The sequence below is a fragment of the Lemur catta genome, chromosome 2 (genome assembly GCF_020740605.2).
Source record: "Lemur catta isolate mLemCat1 chromosome 2, mLemCat1.pri, whole genome shotgun sequence".
NCBI classification, from domain to species: domain Eukaryota; kingdom Metazoa; phylum Chordata; class Mammalia; order Primates; family Lemuridae; genus Lemur; species Lemur catta.
This window is the reverse complement of record NC_059129.1, coordinates 29,278,927-29,296,079: the sequence shown is the minus strand read 5'-3', so window position 1 is coordinate 29,296,079 and position 17,153 is coordinate 29,278,927. Positions and strand designations below refer to the sequence as shown.

General features: G+C 53.7%; 1 protein-coding gene across 1 annotated transcript in view; it reads left to right on the top strand.

Annotated features, from left to right (window-relative positions):
• Positions 1-9,018: 9,018 nt before the first annotated feature.
• Positions 9,019-17,153, top strand: part of CASTOR2 (cytosolic arginine sensor for mTORC1 subunit 2) — a 42,695-nt gene continuing 34,560 nt past the window's right edge. The window contains exon 1 of the mRNA XM_045543177.1: positions 9,019-9,407. Coding sequence (XP_045399133.1) covers positions 9,295-9,407 — 113 coding nt within the window. The 5' untranslated portion in view covers positions 9,019-9,294. The remainder of the gene's footprint in view (positions 9,408-17,153) is intronic.

The window sequence follows — 17,153 nt, the reverse complement described above, 5'->3', positions numbered from 1 at the left end:
CTGAGTGATGGTGGCTGGAACTACAGACCTGGAAGGAGGGTTCAAGGTTGCTCAGGCCACCCCTTCTGCTTTACAGATGGAGAAACTGAGTCCCGCAGAGGAGAGTGACGGAGGTGAGAGACCTGCCCCACCCTCAGCCCCACCAGCTGGTACTTCTCCCGGCCTCCACTCACTCATCCATTCATTCAATAAACTTTATTCGTTCAATAACCTACTGTTCTAGGCCCTGGGGACACAGCACTGGGCAAGACAGGTACAAACCATCACCCACCAGGAGTGTCCTGTGCCCGCAGAGCCGGCCTCAGGAGCATGTGCCCTGCGCAATCACATATTCGGTTTAATGCTCTATTGCAGCCATTTTTAAACCCTTAATACTTTTTAAACAAGAGCCCTCAAGTTTCACTCTGCATCGGGCTCTGCAAACGCTGTAGCCAGTCCTGTGTGTCAGGCCAAACTGGAAATGAGGCACAGAGAGGGAACAATTTGACCCAGGATCACACAGCTTGCAAGCAGCAGAACTGGGGCTGAAGCCCAGGGCAGTGGCTCCAGATGCCGGCGCCTCACCTCAAACACGGCGCCACCCTCCTGCCTCGGCAAACACACTCCTGTAGAAATATCATCCTAATTGTCCACAAGGAGAAAACTTCCCAGATCTGCAGAGGCAGCGAAACTTTCCCGGCTCTGGGAGGAGATTCCCACCTGGACCCATGTGGTGGGAACTGCAAGAGGCAGACTGAGCCATCCATTTAGGCCACTGAGCAAACTCCTATTTTTAGGTCAACTCTGAGAATAGAAAGATGAAAAAGAAGTGGCCTCTGCCCTCTGGAGCTAACCAACTAGAGGTGACGTGGGACCCCATGCAACCAGACAGCTCTAACCCAAATGCAATGAATGCCCAGGGAAGGGCTTGCGGAGATGGCTGACATACGCTGCAGGCCTACTGTGTGTCCCAGGTGCTTTTCAGCAGCACCTTCCATCCTCGCTGCAGCCATGAGCCAGGAGCTCTATGATCCTGTTTTATGTAGGAGGAAAAGAGCATCCACAGAGATGAAACGACTGGTCCAAAACCACACAGCTGGAAGGAGGCAGCGCCAGAACGCAGATGTGTCTGACATCAGAAACCACGTTCTTAACAAGCACACAACCCTGCCTCGCAGAGCCACGGAGGGGCGTCAATTTGGACTGCCAGAAAGATCATGGAAGATTCCCAAAGGAAGTGATGCCAGAGGTAAAAGGAAGATGGGTCTGTCAGTCTGTGCGAGGTGGCCAGAGGCCATGAGAGGGTGTGGAGGAGGGACAGAGGTCTTCTCACTGGAGCGTATGAGGCTCGGAATAGTTGCAGATGGAGGCAGGGGTGTGAACTGAGGTCAGACCATAGTGAGCCTTAAATGCCAAGTACATCAGTTTTGGGTCTTAGTTGCAAGCAACAGAATCTGTTTTGGTCAGTTTACATACAAAAGGAATTTATTTTTAAAATATTGGCTGGGCATGGTGGTGCATGCCTATAATCTCAGCACTTTGGGAGGCCAAGGCGGGAGGATTACTTAAGGCCAGGAATTTGAGACCAGCCTGGACAACATAGTGAGACCACATCTCTAAAAAAAGTTTTGTTTTTTTTAATTAGCTGGGCATGGTGGCACATGCCTGCAGTCCCAGCTACTCAGGAGGCTGAGGTGATAGGATTGCTTGAGCCCAGGAGTTCAAGGCTGCAGTGAGTGGTGATCATGCCAGGGCAACAAAGCGAGGCCCTGTCTCAAAATAAAAAATAAAAAATAAAAATAAAAATTCAGTAAACTGTCACAACCAAGAGAAACCTAACGAGACATGACAACTAAATGTAATGTGGTATATCCTGGATGGGATCTTGGGACATAAAAAGGACATTAGGTAAAAAACCAAAGAAATCTCAATAAAGTATGGACTTCAGTTAATAGTAATGTATTAATTTCAGTTCATTGATGGTAACAAAGTTCCTATACTAATGTCAGATGTTAACAACAGGGGAAGCTGGGTGCAGGGTATATGGGAATCTCTGTACTATCTTCACAATTTTTCTGTAAATCTGAAACTGTTCTAAAATGAAGAGTATGTTTTTAAAATATTGGGTAAATTGCATAAAACAAAACCCACACGCAAGACTACGTGTAAAACTGATGGAATCTGAACAAGCTCAGTGGGTTGTAGAAAGCCAGTTTCCTGGTTCTAAGATCGTGTTCTAGTTTTACAAGCTGTTACCGTTGCAGGAAACCGGGTGGAGAGGGTCTCTCTCCGTATTAGTTTTTACAACTGCATGTGAATCTACAATTATTTCAAGATAAAAGCTTAATTTTAAAAGATTAAGCAGAGAACAGGATCTCTGGGGAGGCTGGAAGGACAGGGTCGAGGCCCCTTGCCCTGCACAGTGAGCAGAACCGGCCGGATGAGAAAACGACGCTGCCACTGCTTGCACCAGCCACGCCCTCTCCAGGGCCTCATGCTACTAACTGGCAGGCTGTATTTTCCCAAAATGAGTACAGTAATAACCCCATCCAACATGCTCTTCCACAAGGTCACTTTGTCACTCCTCCACTCTGTTTCGACCCAGAGAATACCCCGAAAGTGGCGCCCCTGTGGCTTCTGAGACTAGGTGACCAAAGGCCGTGCTGTGTGCAGGTGACCCTCTCGGAAGCTTGGCTCTCTGGACTCTCCCTGCGATGCCCCTCTGGGAATCCAGCCAGCCGCCTTGCTGTGAGAACCCCAGGCCCCTGGGAGAGGGGCTCCGATGCACAGTCCCAGCTCAGCCCAACCAGGCTCCAGACACAGAGCAAGGAAGCCTCCAGGGGATTCCAGCCCCCGGGGCATCCGAGAAATCCCCAGGATGCCAGTCTTCCCAGGCGAAGGCCAGATATCATGGAGCAAAGACAAACCATCCCCACGTGCCCTGTCTGAATTCACAACCTATAGAATGCATGAGCTAATACAATGGTGGTTGTTTTAAGTGTGAGCTGTGTGTCACACAATAATAGATCGTCACCAGAACACATCCCTGCTGCCTTCCCTGAAAGCCCACCCGCTCGCCCGTTGCTCCCTCCTCAACCTGAGTCTTAGCCGCAGGGAGGCTGTGGAATGTTTGGTGGCCACCAGGGACAGACGGCCACCAGGGCAAACCAAGTGTGGACAGAGAGTAGCCTGTAAAAGAAATGACCCGCCCCTCATTACTCGTGCATGTCTCTAGACCCTGCTGTGTTGAATCATGCACTGACTTCACTCTGCTCTTGTGCTTCAGTGTCACTTGGAGAGCTTGTGAAACACACACCTGGGGGTTTCTGACTCAGCAGGTCTAGGAGGGGGCCTGAGAATTTGCATTTCACAAGCGCCCAGGTAATACCGATAATGCAGACCCAATTTGAGAACCTTGGTATTAAGGCCTGAGGGTGGGGAGAGTTTTCAACCCTGCTGCTCTGTAGCATTCACCTGGGGGGGGGGGGCGCAGGGAAGATACCGACCCCTCCCCCAGACCAACTAAATCAAAATCAGCCAAATGGAGCACTGCAGTCTTGGGGGAAAGCTGTACCCCGTGTAGAGTGGACAGGGCCATCTCTGAAGGAGGTGGACATCACGGGGGTTTATCTTCCAGGGAGGTGGCAGGTTCTTAAGTTACGATCTCAGAAGCAAAGCACACACAGGACTTTAGCCAGGCAGAGTGAGAACTCCCTGTCTTTGCACGTGGCTTTCGTGAGTGCAGAGACTCCAGACTTAAGAGGAAAGGGGCTTGCTGTAGACCACACTTTTCCATGCCACCCTGCCACAGGGGGTGACGAAGCCTGAACAGCTGACAAAAAACAGAGAGGCCCAGGCTCAGGGAGGCTGGATAGAGCCCGGGCTTGGGACTTAGGATTTTCACCAAGTGCCCTATGTGGTTCTGACACGGACCACAGTTTGAAAACCACTGCTCTAGGGAACTGCTGTTCAATAGCAATAGAAGCCAGCCATATGGAATTTTGACTTTGAAAGTGTAAAAGAAGCCAGGCACAGAGGTACGAGCCTGCAGGCCCAGCTACTCGGGAGGTTGCACTGGGAGGATTGCTGGAGCCCAGGAGTTGGAGACCAGCCTGGGTAACACAGGGAGACCCTCGCCAGCTCAAACAGACAAATAAAAACCAAAACCTAAAAAGAAACATGTAAAAGTAATTTTAATAAAAATTTATTTAACCCATATCCAAAATATCATTTCAATATATTAAAATTATTAATTAAATATTTTACATTCTTTTTTCCATACTAAGCCTTTAAAATCCAGGGTGCATTTTACACTTATAGCATATCTCGATTCAGATGCTCAATTTTCATTCACAATATTTGATCTGTATGTAGATTTCATAGATTTACATAACTAAGTTGTTTCAAAGTAGTGTGACCAAGTTGTCTTGGTTTACTGAAGACTATTCTAGTTTCAAAACTGAAAGTCTTCCTGGGCACAATGGCTCACTCTTGTAATCCCAGCACTTTGGGAGGCCAAGATAGGAGGATCACTTAAGCCCAGGAGTTCAAGACCAGCCTGGGCAACATAGCAAGACCTCGTCTCTACAAAAAAATTTAAAAATAAGTGGAGCGTGGTGGTGTGCGCCTGTAGTCACAGCTACTGAGGAGGCTGAAGCAAGGACGGAGTGTAGGAGTGCGAGGCTGCAGTGAGCTTTCATCACGCCACTATAACCTGGGCGACAGAGCAAGACCCCATCTCTCAAATAAACAAATAAAATGGAAAGCCCCACATACTGAAAACCTCCTTAGTCCCAGAAAAACCAGGACAGTTGGTCTTCCTCTTCCAAACATCCTTGGATGTTTTCCAATAACTGTATTGCCTATTAGCTTTACAATTTAAATTTAAATGAAGTAAAGTTAGTAGCCATGTTTGGTCAGTTAATGGCTACCATATTGGAGAGTGTGGGTCGGGGAGTGAGGAAGTCCCCTCCTTTCACACGACCAACCTTGGAGGACTTGGGCTTGGTTCACCTGCGAGAGCTGAGGTTTCCTCTCCTGGCCCGGAAGGCTGTTAAAGCAGAGAAGCTGTGGGGCCACGGGGTAGAACAGCCACCTCGGCAACAAGAGCGGAGTGGAGCAGGACTTAGGAGGCCACTGTACCCAGCTGGCACTGGATAATTAAGTCCTGACGTGGAACCTGATGGAGAGAGAGGCTGGCATACAGAGGCATGCAAGTCACAAAGTCATTGGCACGTGGTGGTGATTAGACACGGGGAGAGGGCACAGGAAGTGAGAGGCAGCAATCTAGGATGAGTCCCTGGTCCACTTCCCTTTCCACTCATGCCCTTCCTCCCACCCCCCGCAAACCCACCAGCAGAGTGTTCGGATCATCTACTGCTGCTGAACAAACCAGCCCTGATGGAATGGCTTAAAACAACAGTTTTATTATTATCTCTCCCAGTTCTGGAGGTTGATTTGGCTCTGCTAGGTGGTCCTTTCTCAGGGTCTCTCATGCATTTGAAGTCAGATGAAGGCTGCGTGTCTGGCGGTTGACACTGGCTGTCAGCTGTAACCTCAGCTGGGGCTGTTGTTACGGGCCAAGTTGTGGCTGCTCCCTCATATTTATGTTTTACAACTCCAACCCCTGGTATTTCAGAATGTGACTATATTTGGAGATGGGGTCTTTAAAGAGGTGACTAAGTTAAAATGAGGTCACTAGGGTGAACCCTAATCCAACATGGCTAGGGTCTTTATAAGAACTGGAGATGAGGACACAGATACATTCAGGACGATCACGCGAAGACAGAGAGAGAGGACCGTCATCTACAAGCCAAGGGAGGAGGCTTCAGGAGAAATCAGCCCTGCCAACACCTTGATCTCGGGCTTCTAGCCCCCAGCATTGTGAGACAATAAATTTTTATTAAGCCACCCAGTCTGTGGTGCTTTGTCACGGCAGCCCTAGGAAACTGACACAAATGCCGCCAGGTGGCCTTTCCCTGTGGGCCGGGCTTCCCCACAGCACAGCAGGTGAGCTCCAAGGGTGAGCAGTCCAAGAGGACCAAGTGGAAAGAGTATCGCCCTTTATGACCTGGTTTCAGAAGTCACAGGGCGTCATTTCCTCTACAGTCGCAGTCACAGGCCCACCCTGATTCAAGGGAAGGGGGCATAGACCCACCTCTTAATGGGATGATCGTCAAGGTCATGTTATAAGAAGATCACATAGAATGGAAAATCTTGTGATGGTGGTCTTGGGAAATACAATGTGCCATACACAAGGTTTGCAACTTGAGGGATTGGGGATGGTGCCGTTAACCAAGACAGGGATTACAGGAAGAAAGTATAGAAGTTCTGAGGTGGGTCAGATGTGATGATGTAAGATTTGAACAGACTGGGTTAGCCTGAACCTTTGCATGGACATAGCCAACCGCGAGAAAGCTAGATACGTGTTCGGGGGCCTCAGGAACAATTTCTGAGCTGGGAATGTCAATTTGGGGACCATCGATATATTAGAAGCCAGAGACTGGTTTCTCACAGAGTGAGAGAAGATGAGGGTTGAGGGGATAGATCAGTATCTGTTGCTGCATAATAATCCACTCCAGATCTTAATGGCTAAAAACAATTTATTATTTGTCATGTTTCTGTAAGTCAGCTGGGTAGTTCCTCCTCTTGTTTCACCTGGGCTCATTCATAGGGTCGCGTTCAGCTGAATGGTCAGCCAGGAAGTCCCAGATGGTCTCACTGATGTGCCTGGTAGTTGGTGCAAGCTGTGGCAGGGGCTGGGCTCAGCTGGAACAGCTGGCCCTCTCATGTAGCCTTTCCTCCAGGCTTCTTCTGTATGGCATCATGGTCTCAGGGCAGCATCCCAACAGGGCAAGTCCCAGTGCACAGGACTTAGCAAGCACGTTTGCTAATATCCTACTGTCCGAACCTAGAGTCCATGTGGGAGGACTTACCAGGAGACATGATTCATTGGCAGTCATCAGAGTAACAATATACTACAGGAGGAAATACCAGATGGGCCTCCACTCAACTTAGGGTTGGGCAGAGAAGAAACCAAAGTTGGAAACCAGAGGAACCAGAGAAGGACCAGAGGCGTGCAGAGCTCAGGAACCCAGGGGGGAGGGAATGCTACAGGGACAGTGCCCACCCAGCACCAGCGTGATCTTGAGCGTCAATGTTTCCTTAAATTCAAGGCCCAAGGTGCCTCACTTGCCTCACTCTAATCCCAGCATGAAACCATCCTCAGGTTTTGGCAACCTGGAAGTCAAATTCCTTAACACCTCAACATCAATTTCAGTAGTTGGTGTCACAGAAATCTTAAGCACCAAACACAGCTCAGTGAAAGCAATTCTGCAAGTCGAACCAACACAGTCTGCATCTGCAAACCGTATGATGGTCTGGCTTGATTAAATACAAAGCTCACAGTATTTTTAAATGTTTTTGACCAAAACTCACAGTAAAAAATACTTTTTTATCAAGATCTAGTACACGCATGCACAGACACACACATACATGCATGCATACACATGTGGCCAAAACAAGTTTCCTGAGGCATAGAAAAGATAATAGTATCATACCTGTACTTTGTACAACACTATGTCACTATTTAAATTTCTCATAAGGCTTGGCATTTCCTGCTAAATTGAGTTTCCCACCCACTACAGGGCCACACTTGGCCAGCAGATCAAAAACTACTTAGACCATCCCAAGAAGAAGTCAGAAAACTGGCCAAATCCTGCCTTGTTTTGTTTCACCTGTTGGTTTTTTGTTGTTGTTGTTTTTAGAAATTGAATTTTACGCCTTCAGGCAGGCCTCCCTTCTCCTGTCCTATTTCCGACTGCCTGGGCTTCACACATCTGTGTTACCGATCTGGCCCCTGGATCCGTTTCTGTTTGGGCTTTCTAGATCTCCGGATCCTAACGGCATAGATGGATGCATTAATGCATTCCACAAATATTGAATGAGCGGCCCCCACTTGCCGGTGGCTATTGCTGACGCTGGGATTACAGCAGCAGCAGACAAATAACACTGCCTTCGTGGAGCTGAGATCCTAGAGGCGCGAGACAGATAAGCAAAAAAAAAAAAGAAGAAGAAGAAGAAGAAGAAGAAATCTGTTCTTTACTAGAGGGGAATTCAATTCTTTAGAGAAGATAAGGCCGGAGGGGATGGGCACGGCTCCAAGGTCGACCGCAGATTCCGGGCTCTCCTTTGCGGAAAAGAGGGAGCCCAACGCGTTCCCGCCGGCCAGAGAGGGCCGAGAGAACACGAGCGAGCAGGGCCGACGTTCTCCTCCCAAAGAAGAGTCCCCGGCCTGCCCCAGCAGGTAGACCTGACCCATCAAGTCCCCAGATTACTCTGCCAAAGGGCAAAGCACCGTTAACTTTAACCTAGAAAATTTCAAAAGCACCCAGCCATGAAGGGGGAAACTTCGCGGCGGGCGGCACGTTGGCACCGGGCTTGGCCGGCAGCGCGTCGCATTCGTCCCCCGTCCGGCCTTCGCGGTCCCCACCGCCCTCCTGCGGGACTCACGGCCGCCTCACCGGCCCCGCACGCACGACCCTCCGACCCGGCTACGGCGCCGGCCTCGTCTCGCGCTCTGCCCCCTCCCGCTCTCCGCGGCCACAAAGCCAAACAGTGCCGCGCGGGGCTGTGACGCTCCCGCGCCCCCGGCCCGCGCCCGCGCCCCCGCCCCCGTCCCCAGCACCCCTTTCGGTTTGCTCGTCTGCTCCGTGATCACCGATTTCTCTACCTCTCTCCCCTCCCAGGCTCGGGCCTCCTCGGGCACTGGAGCTGTCGGGGGGACTCGCGGCGCCCCAGGCGCCCAGCCCCGTGCTCGAGCGACCGGGCGCGCCCCGGGGGCTCGCGCCGGCTCCCAGCGCCCCGCCCGCCCCCGGCCTCCCGGCGGCCCGCGAGCCGCGGCTCCCGCAGGTCGGCGCCCCTGCCGCCCGCCCAGCCCCCGACCGCGCAGGCGGCGCGGACTACAAGTCCCGGCAGGCCGCGCGCCGCGCACGCGCAGCGGGCCAGCGCTTGAGTGGCAAGTTGTTTGTTTCAGCGAGCACCAGCTGGTCCCCGCGCCCGGCGCCGCGCGCCGCCGCTCCGCTGCCCGGCCGCTCGGCTGCTCCGCCGGCGCCGCCGCCTCGCCCGCCGCGGCCCCTCGCAACTTGGCTGGCCTCGCCTTTGTCCGGCCCGGCCCGGCCGCCGCCTCCCGCCCGGCGCCGAGCTCCCGGTCCCCGGGCCGGCTGCCCGCGGCGGCTCGGAGCCGGCTGGGCGCGGAGGGGGCGGGGGCCGCGGCTCGCCCCCCGCCGATGAGGCGCCGCGGAGCGCGGGCGGACGATGGAACTCCACATCCTGGAGCACCGGCTGCAAGTTGCCAGCGTCGCCAAGGAGAGTATCCCGCTCTTCACCTACGGCCTGATCAAACTTGCCTTCCTGTCCTCCAAGACCAGGTGAGCGCGCGGGGCCGCGGCGCCGGCCGGGGAGAGACAAAGAGGCGCACCCCGGGCGGCTGTCCTCGCCGCCGCGCCTCGGAAAGCAACTTCGGGCCCCCGGGGCGCCCCCGCCCCGCCCCCGGCACCGGCGCCGCTGCTCGCCGGCTCCCGAGCGAGCCCCCCCGCCTGCCCTGCCCCCGCCGGCGGGGTCCCTCCAGCGGCTCCCCCGCCCCGACGCCCTCCCGCCCTGCCGGCCCCCGTCTCAGCCCCCTCCCCGGATCCGGAGGGCTGGGGCGGCCGCCGGGACGAATCCGTGAATGAATGAACGAACGAACGAACGAATGAATGAATGAAAAACAGGTGTGGGGACGCGGCCGTGGAAAAAACAAACTAACGCCCCCATCCCCCAATCCCTCGGTTGGGCCGGCCCCCGTCGCCACGGCGGGGGGAGGGATTGTGCCGAGCGCGGCTACCCTGAGCAGAAAATCGTAAAATCATTAGTGGGTGTTTATCTCGAGGTGCCTGCGAGGGTTGCGGACGGCGCGGGGGAGGGGTGGGCAAGGGCCCGGGGGAGGCCGCGGGCGAGGGTCGCGGTGATCCTTTCTCCTTGGGGTCCTGGAAAGGGGGGTTGGGGGTGTTTTGCCAAACCGTGGAAGGGGAGGAGCAGGCGTGTTTATGGATCTGCCTTGAGGCTGGGCTTGGATGCTGCAGGGGAAAAATAGTTGAAGGCCTTGGTAGGTAAAAGGCGGGGGGGAAACTTGGATTTTCCCAATGCCCGGTAAGGGTTTGACTTTGTGAGCCCCGGTAGGTGCTTGGAGTAGGGTTTTTGTTGTTGTTGTTCAGGGAGCCTGGAGCCCGGTGGAGTGTGAGTGCCAGCTAGCTGCTGTAACTTAAGTCCTCTGCTCGCCCACCATTGTGACTGCTAAAAGGGATGATGAAGTTGCTGCCGGTTGGTTTTCCAGGGTTCGGGGCAGTGATGGTTCTCCCTCACTGCAAAATGAATGAATACATTACAGGTCAAGGTTAACGTTAAAATGACAGCCCCCCCCCCCAAGGCTGCCCCCTCTGGCGCTGAGCTCACAGGAGCTCAGGGGACACAGAGAAATAATTCAATCTGAGCCTGTTATCTGCCTGTTAAAGTTCTTGCTTGGAAATCTCACTTTGATGTGTGTGTCTGAGCCGGAGCTCGGTCTGGCTATTGTTTGCGAGATGGAGCCCGATCTGCCAGTGGCATCTTGTTTACTTTCTTCTCTGGGCTGCTTGGTGGGGTTTGGAGATTTGAAATCCTTGCTTTTGCAGAGCCCGTTGCACCTTTGATTGCAAAAGGTAATTATTAAACAGGTCATTTGAAAACAAAAGCCAACAGCTCAGATTCTGAAACCCCCCCCCCAAATACACACAAAGCCCCCTCTGGCTGTTGACACCTTCTGATCCTGTATCTACCTGCCCTCTGCCCCCCCACTCCCTGGCCAGTCTTGAGGTTCCAAGGTTGGAGGTAACAGAACAGCCTTGTTTTTCCAACCCCTGGCCCTCGGCCCTGGGCAGCCCCCTGGCTGATTTCTCGGCCACCATACAAATGAGGATGATGACTCAGGCTGCGGCTGTGCACGGGGCCTAGGTGCTGGAAGGAGGGGGCATTTGGGGGCTTCGGAGAGAAGCAGCAAAGGGCAGGCTCCCTCTGCGCTTTCCCTCTGTAGAGGGACTGGCCTTGCAGCCCCCACCCCAGGGTCCGGTTTGGAAGACTCATAGATAGCCATGGCCTCGGGGTAAGCCCCTGCTATGTCTGAACACTGGGAAACCTGCTCCTCCTCGGCTCTGTCTCCCTCTCCCTGGGGAGCCACAGCCTGTCCGAGGCCCAGGTGACCAGTACAGTCTCAAGATGACTCAGAGGTCAAAGGTCATCTCCATGTCTCCAGGGTCTGGCTCCAGAAGGTGCTGAGTGCATTTGGCAAATGGCAAATGGCTGAGGACACGCTGCTCTAAGCACACTCTGAGCCCAAACAGTGGCTTCGTTTATGACTAGCCCCCTCTGCCCGAGTGGCCGAGGCAAGGTCCCTCTGGCTCTCACTTTGTCTGCCTGTAAAATGGGAATAGCACCCTTGGCCCACTGGTTTACACAGGTCTGCTGTGTGTATGGCAGGGGATGACTGCGGGAAATGGTTTTTAGCAATTGTAAGGGGCAGTGGGGTGCAGATATAATATCTAAGAGATTTTCAGTAAGCCATCCAGCTGGAAATTGTGGTCCTCCTTGACGCTTCCTGTAATACCTGCCCCCAAGTAGTGACCCGTAGCCCTGTCACCCCTCCCCCAAACCTAAGTTTAGCCCAAACTATCGCAGCATTTCCCAAGGGTCTCTGTGCCACCTGTTAAAAATGTTTTCAGTCACTCTGTATAGAGTCAAACCATTGGCATGGCCTTCGAGGCCCTGTAGGAGCTGGATCCTGAATCCTCATGTTTAGCCATTTCTCTGACAAATACCTTATTGTTCCCTTCACACCTCTGCTTTTGTACCTGCACCTTTTCTAGCTCTGCCTGGCATGCTCTCTGCCCTCCCCCCTCGTACATTCCTATTCAACACCCCAAAACCTTCCCAAAGCCCCCAGCAGACTTAGTCACTTCCTCACTCTGTGTCTACCTGCAGTGGAGGTGTGGGGAGGGAACGGCATTGGGAAACACCCACTCTGTGTGGGGATACAGCTGGGTCCAAGAGATGCTGAGATACCCTGCCCCAGGGATCACAGTGCTGCAGGGTGGACTCAGGGAAGGGGTGGCGGTCTAGCAGGGTAGGGAGGAAGCTGGGAGGCTCCCTGCAGGAGGTAGCACTGGATCTTATTAGCTCTTTGAAGTAGGAATTAGCTGGGTGGAAAAGGGGTCCCGCCCTCTAGGTATGTTCTGTGAATTAGGTATTATACCTGCTTTGCAAATAAGGAACCTGGAGCTCAAAGGCTAAGTGACTTGCCAAGGTCATGCAATAAGAGCTGGGATTCAAATCTGCATCTTTCTTACTCAAGCTCAGAGGTTTTGCTATCGCAGTTTGCAAATGATGCCCACATTGAACGGTTATTCCCACCCCTTCTGTTTGCTGCACACTGTTCTGAGAGGTTTGTGAGCAAAGAATGGAACCGCCGGCCTTTCTTCATTCCTTCCCACCAGCCTTGGTGGGCCCTTTCCTCTTCTAGGAATCAGTGGCCCTCATCACCCCCATGGAGACTTCTTCCTCTGGGCCCTTGGGGCCTATCTCAGATGCTCCCTCCCCTTCCCCATCAGTTCTCAAGTTTGGCCTGTGATATGTTGTTTGCTTGTCTTTTTCTTTCACACAGATTATAAACCTTCATCTCAGAAGTTTTTTGTGTGTCATTTTATCCACCCCTCCCACCACCACTGTCACCACAGTACCAGTGAGGATAAGGGTGGCCATCGATTCTGCCATATTTTACAAAGAGGTGCAGACACTAGGTTTGGAGGAGTAAAATAGCTCGCTCAAGGTCACACATCTGGGAAGAAACAGAATTGGGATTTGAACCAGGCCCTGTCTCTGCTGCGCTTAGCACCCTGCTTTGTAGGCACTTAGTAACTGTCTGTTTGATGGATTTCCGACCCATGCACAGAGTGACCCAGATTTCAGCCAAGTGTTTGCCAGAGTCTCTTGTGTGTACCCTGGGGGCTGGAAGGGACATGGCGGGCAGAACCACACCTGGCAGAAGAACAGCCTGGCGACCCTGCCCCCCGCTCCACCAGGGCATAGCTGGGCATAGCTGGAGTAGGGGGTCAGAAGGCCAGGTGAGTGGACTTGCTAGCACAGAGCCAGTGGGCAAAGTCAAAGCCGTCCCCAGAGCATCCCCTCTGCCCTGTGTCCTGTGCCTAAGGTAACCCTGGCACTTTGTAGCCTGGCTGAGGGCCCCTGTGGCCCACCTGCCTGTCTATCCCAGCCACAGCCTAGGATGTCTCCAGCCTTCAGGCCTTGGTTCCCTCTGCCTGCAGGGATGCCCCTTGCCCTACCTACTTTCTCTGCCTGCGCATCCTTTTAGATTCCATTTTCGAGCCCCAGAGTGCACGGCTGGGCACAGACCCTTCCTCCGGTGTGATGGGCATAATCTCAAGAAGATGAAACGTAACCACGAGCTATCAGCAAGGATGCTTTGGGCTGCAGATAGCAAAAAGCCATGGCTGAAACAGTAAGTTTGAACTTCGCTGGGCTGCTACAGTGCTGGGTGACTTAAAGGCTTGATGAGGTCATCGGGGACTCCAGTATTTGACCCCCCGTGGCATGGCAGCGAAGCTTCCGGTATAAATGGGGGAGTCCCGGGCATCTCAGAAGGAAACCCAGTGAGAGAAAGGGCTGTCGCCTCCAGGGTATCCGTGAGTAAACCTTTCCCGGGGCACCCCAGACCCCTGCACAGACATCCTCATCTCATTGGCCAGAACTGGGTCACATGTCCATGCCTCAGCCTATCACTGGCACAGGGAATGAGACCATCGTGGTCCAATCAGGACTCACCACTGAAGGTGGGGCCTGCCACCTGGAGGCTTCTAGCCATAGGGAGGTGGAGAACCCAGTGGCTGTGGGTGGTGGCTGGCCGAGTGTGCATGGTGTGACAGAGGCTCCCGGTCCCATGGCTGACCTGAGGAGGTTTCTGTGCACAGACAGCTTCGTGACCCCAAATCTAGGTGAGCTCATGGTGCTCCCCCTCTGCCTAGCTTACCCCGACCCCACTGGAACCTCTACTGCTTGTGGAGCCCCCTCAGTAGTGGGCCATGGCTGGCCTGGCCCAAGCCTGGGAGTCTAGCCAGAGCTGGGAGGCCTTCAGGACCCGGGAACTAGCTGGAGGGGCTGAAGGTGTTCGGCAAGGGACCTGCTCACCTCCCCAGGTGTAACGAGGCTCGTTTGGGATTTGTTCTCTGTAACCCTGTAAGGCAAAACTGAGAACAATTAAGAAGTGTACAGTAATAATAGCAGTGGCAACAGTAGTAATAGCTCACACTTATAAAGCGTTTAGTACATTCCAGGCACAATTCCAAACACCACCATCTAGTAGCTCATTTAATCCTTATGACAATTCTATAAAGTAGGAGCAGTATTGTCCCCATTTGACAGACAAGGAAACTGAGAAACTAGAGTAGGCAAGGACACACAGAAGTGGCAGAGCTGGGATTTGAACCCAGGAAATCCGGCTGTAGGATGATAACCACTCAGCCAGGCATCCAAGCAGACTGGTTTGGACTCCCTGTCGCCAGGAGCCACTTGGCAGGGGTGTTGCTGGGAGGCCGTAGCAATGGGGGCTGGGGAAGAGGTTGGGCAAGGTCATGATCCCAAAATGTTTGGAGGTGGCAGGAGGGTGAAGCACCCTCTTTTTTTGCCTGTGAAATGCTGTTATCTTTAAATTCCATCCTAGAAAGCCCATCTCATTTGATTGGCAAAAAAGGCACACAGGTGACTGTGCAATAAGTATGTGCCCACACACACCCCCTGCCGCCTGCCAGGGCCAGATCTGCCGTGTGCAGGTCTCCAGTTGGTTTCGGTCTGCCAGCAAGCCACAGTGAGCGCGGAAGACTTAAGAGGCATTTGTGGGAGAAAAGCTTAAAATTCCAAAAAGCCCATGTAGTTCTCATCACTGCCATGAGTGCACTGGGCCAAGGCCACCATTTGATTGCGGTTTAGGCTAGCAGGGGAGTTACCTGGCACACCTCAGGTGGGACCCCAGCACTGCTGCATCCTGGCACTGTGACCTTGGGCAAGTTTCTTGACCTCTCTGTGCTATCACTTTCTTACCTGTAAGATAGGGATGCTGATCACGCCCACAGCCTAGGTGGTTGTGAGGACTTGATAAGATAAACCACATCAAGCACTGCCAAGGGTGCTTGGTCCACTATAAGCTCCAACAAGTGTTAACCAAGAAGGCCCTGGGTTTAACCGGCCAACGCCAGTCCGTGAGGGCAGAGCCTGAAAAGCCCGGGGTTAGGAAACTTCACACACACAATCACATTCTGGTTCTAGGAAGTGGAGATTCTGTCACCGCCCTCACAGAACTTAGCCGAGGACACCTGTCATTTAGGTGCAGGGCCTCTGGAAGGGGCAGCCAAATTGCCCTAGGACCACAGAGCTGCAAGCAAGTAAGGCTTCCTAGAGGAGGTGGTACCAAGATGGGTGGAATGAGAAGATGTCAGGAGGTGCTGAGGACAAAAGAAGACAGGCGAGCAGGGAGCAGGAGTGGGTGGGCACAGATGGATGTGGGGAGGGCACAGGGTGAGCCCAGAGCCGTTTCCCACACCCACTCAGAGCAGCCATGGCCTGCTGCTGCCCCAGAGGGAGGGGCTGGCTCAGCCCCAGCTCCTAAGCATCCGCGTGGAAGGCGCAGGGTTGTCCTTGGCCTGTCCCACGTCCAGCTGCTCAGCGTGGTCCATGCCCCCTCACCATGCCCTTGCCTTTGCCCTGTGCCCATCCTCCTCAGCTCTCCCTGGAACTGTCCAGACAGCCTCCTGCCTCCAGGGCAACCCAAAGAGTTAGTGCAGCCAGGCCCCTCTGGGCAGGAGGAACAGCCTGAGCAGAGGCCTGGAGGCTGGAAAGAGAAAGATGTCTGCAGGGCAGGGGACAAGCCGCTGTCCTGTGGCTGGTGTGGCCACAGCCCAAGGTTGGTGCAAACTGGCATGTCCTGTCCATGCAGAAGCCCTGCCGCGTGTACCTGCTATGTGCAGGGCCCAGTGGGAAGCACAAAAGGAGCTTCTGTCCAGTGGGAAGAGAAGATGTCTGTTCTGTGTGTTCTCCACCAAAAGTAGGGGTGAGAGGTCTTAAAGGCCCGGGGCGTGGGTGGGAGGCCGCTCGGAGCACGGGGCCGGGTAGAGCCGAGGGTGTCGCCGACTGGAGGTGGGTGCTTGTGCGTTCCCTCTGCATCCCCAGCCACATCTCTGCCCTGCTCAGAACCCTTCTCAGACTGCGCCCGGCCCCTGTTCACACCCCTCGCCTGGCATCGGGACTGTCCCTTGATCTGACGTCTTCTGTCCTCTCTGGCTTTGTCCCCTCTCTCCGCCACGTATGCCCTATTTTAGGATAACCATGGTAGTTGTAAAATATCCCGAATTCTGACACTCTTCCCTTCAACAGCTAGACCCACCCATCCCCTTGACCTTTAAATGTCTGGCTTAGTGACTTTCTTCTAAGTCACTAGAAGGTGGCAGAAGCAATACTGCAAGACTTCTGTGGCTGGGTCATAAAAGGATGGTGTCTGCCCAGTACACTCTCTTGGAGCCCTTCGGAGCCCTCGCTCTGTGGGCAGCCGGCCGCCAAGGCGTGAGGACACCCAGGCAGCCCTGCGGAGAGACCCACGTAGTGAGGAGCTGAGGCTTCGCACCGGCCGCAGGGACCGCCTTAGAAACAGGACCTCCCGCCCCACGCGAGCCTTCCAGTGGCCTGCAGCCCCGGCGACACCTACCTGCAGCCCCGTGAGAGATCCTAAACCAGAACCGCCCTGTGAGCCACACCCACACTCCAAACCACAGGAACTGAGAGAGAGAATAAAAGTTCATTGTTGTTTCAGTCCACTAAGATTTGGAATAATTTGTTATGCAGCAATAGATAATTAATGAAGTATCATTTATCTCCCAAATGGGGACATTTTTGAGAATAGCAGGGAATACTAAAAATAATTACCCCAGACAACAGGGCAAGCAGAAAGTGTGATTGCCCTACCTTGAGTCCAGCCAGAGAGCTCTCACGGTTCTTACACCTAACGCAGACTGTCCCTGGGGTCAGCGCCTGTGTCACCTCCT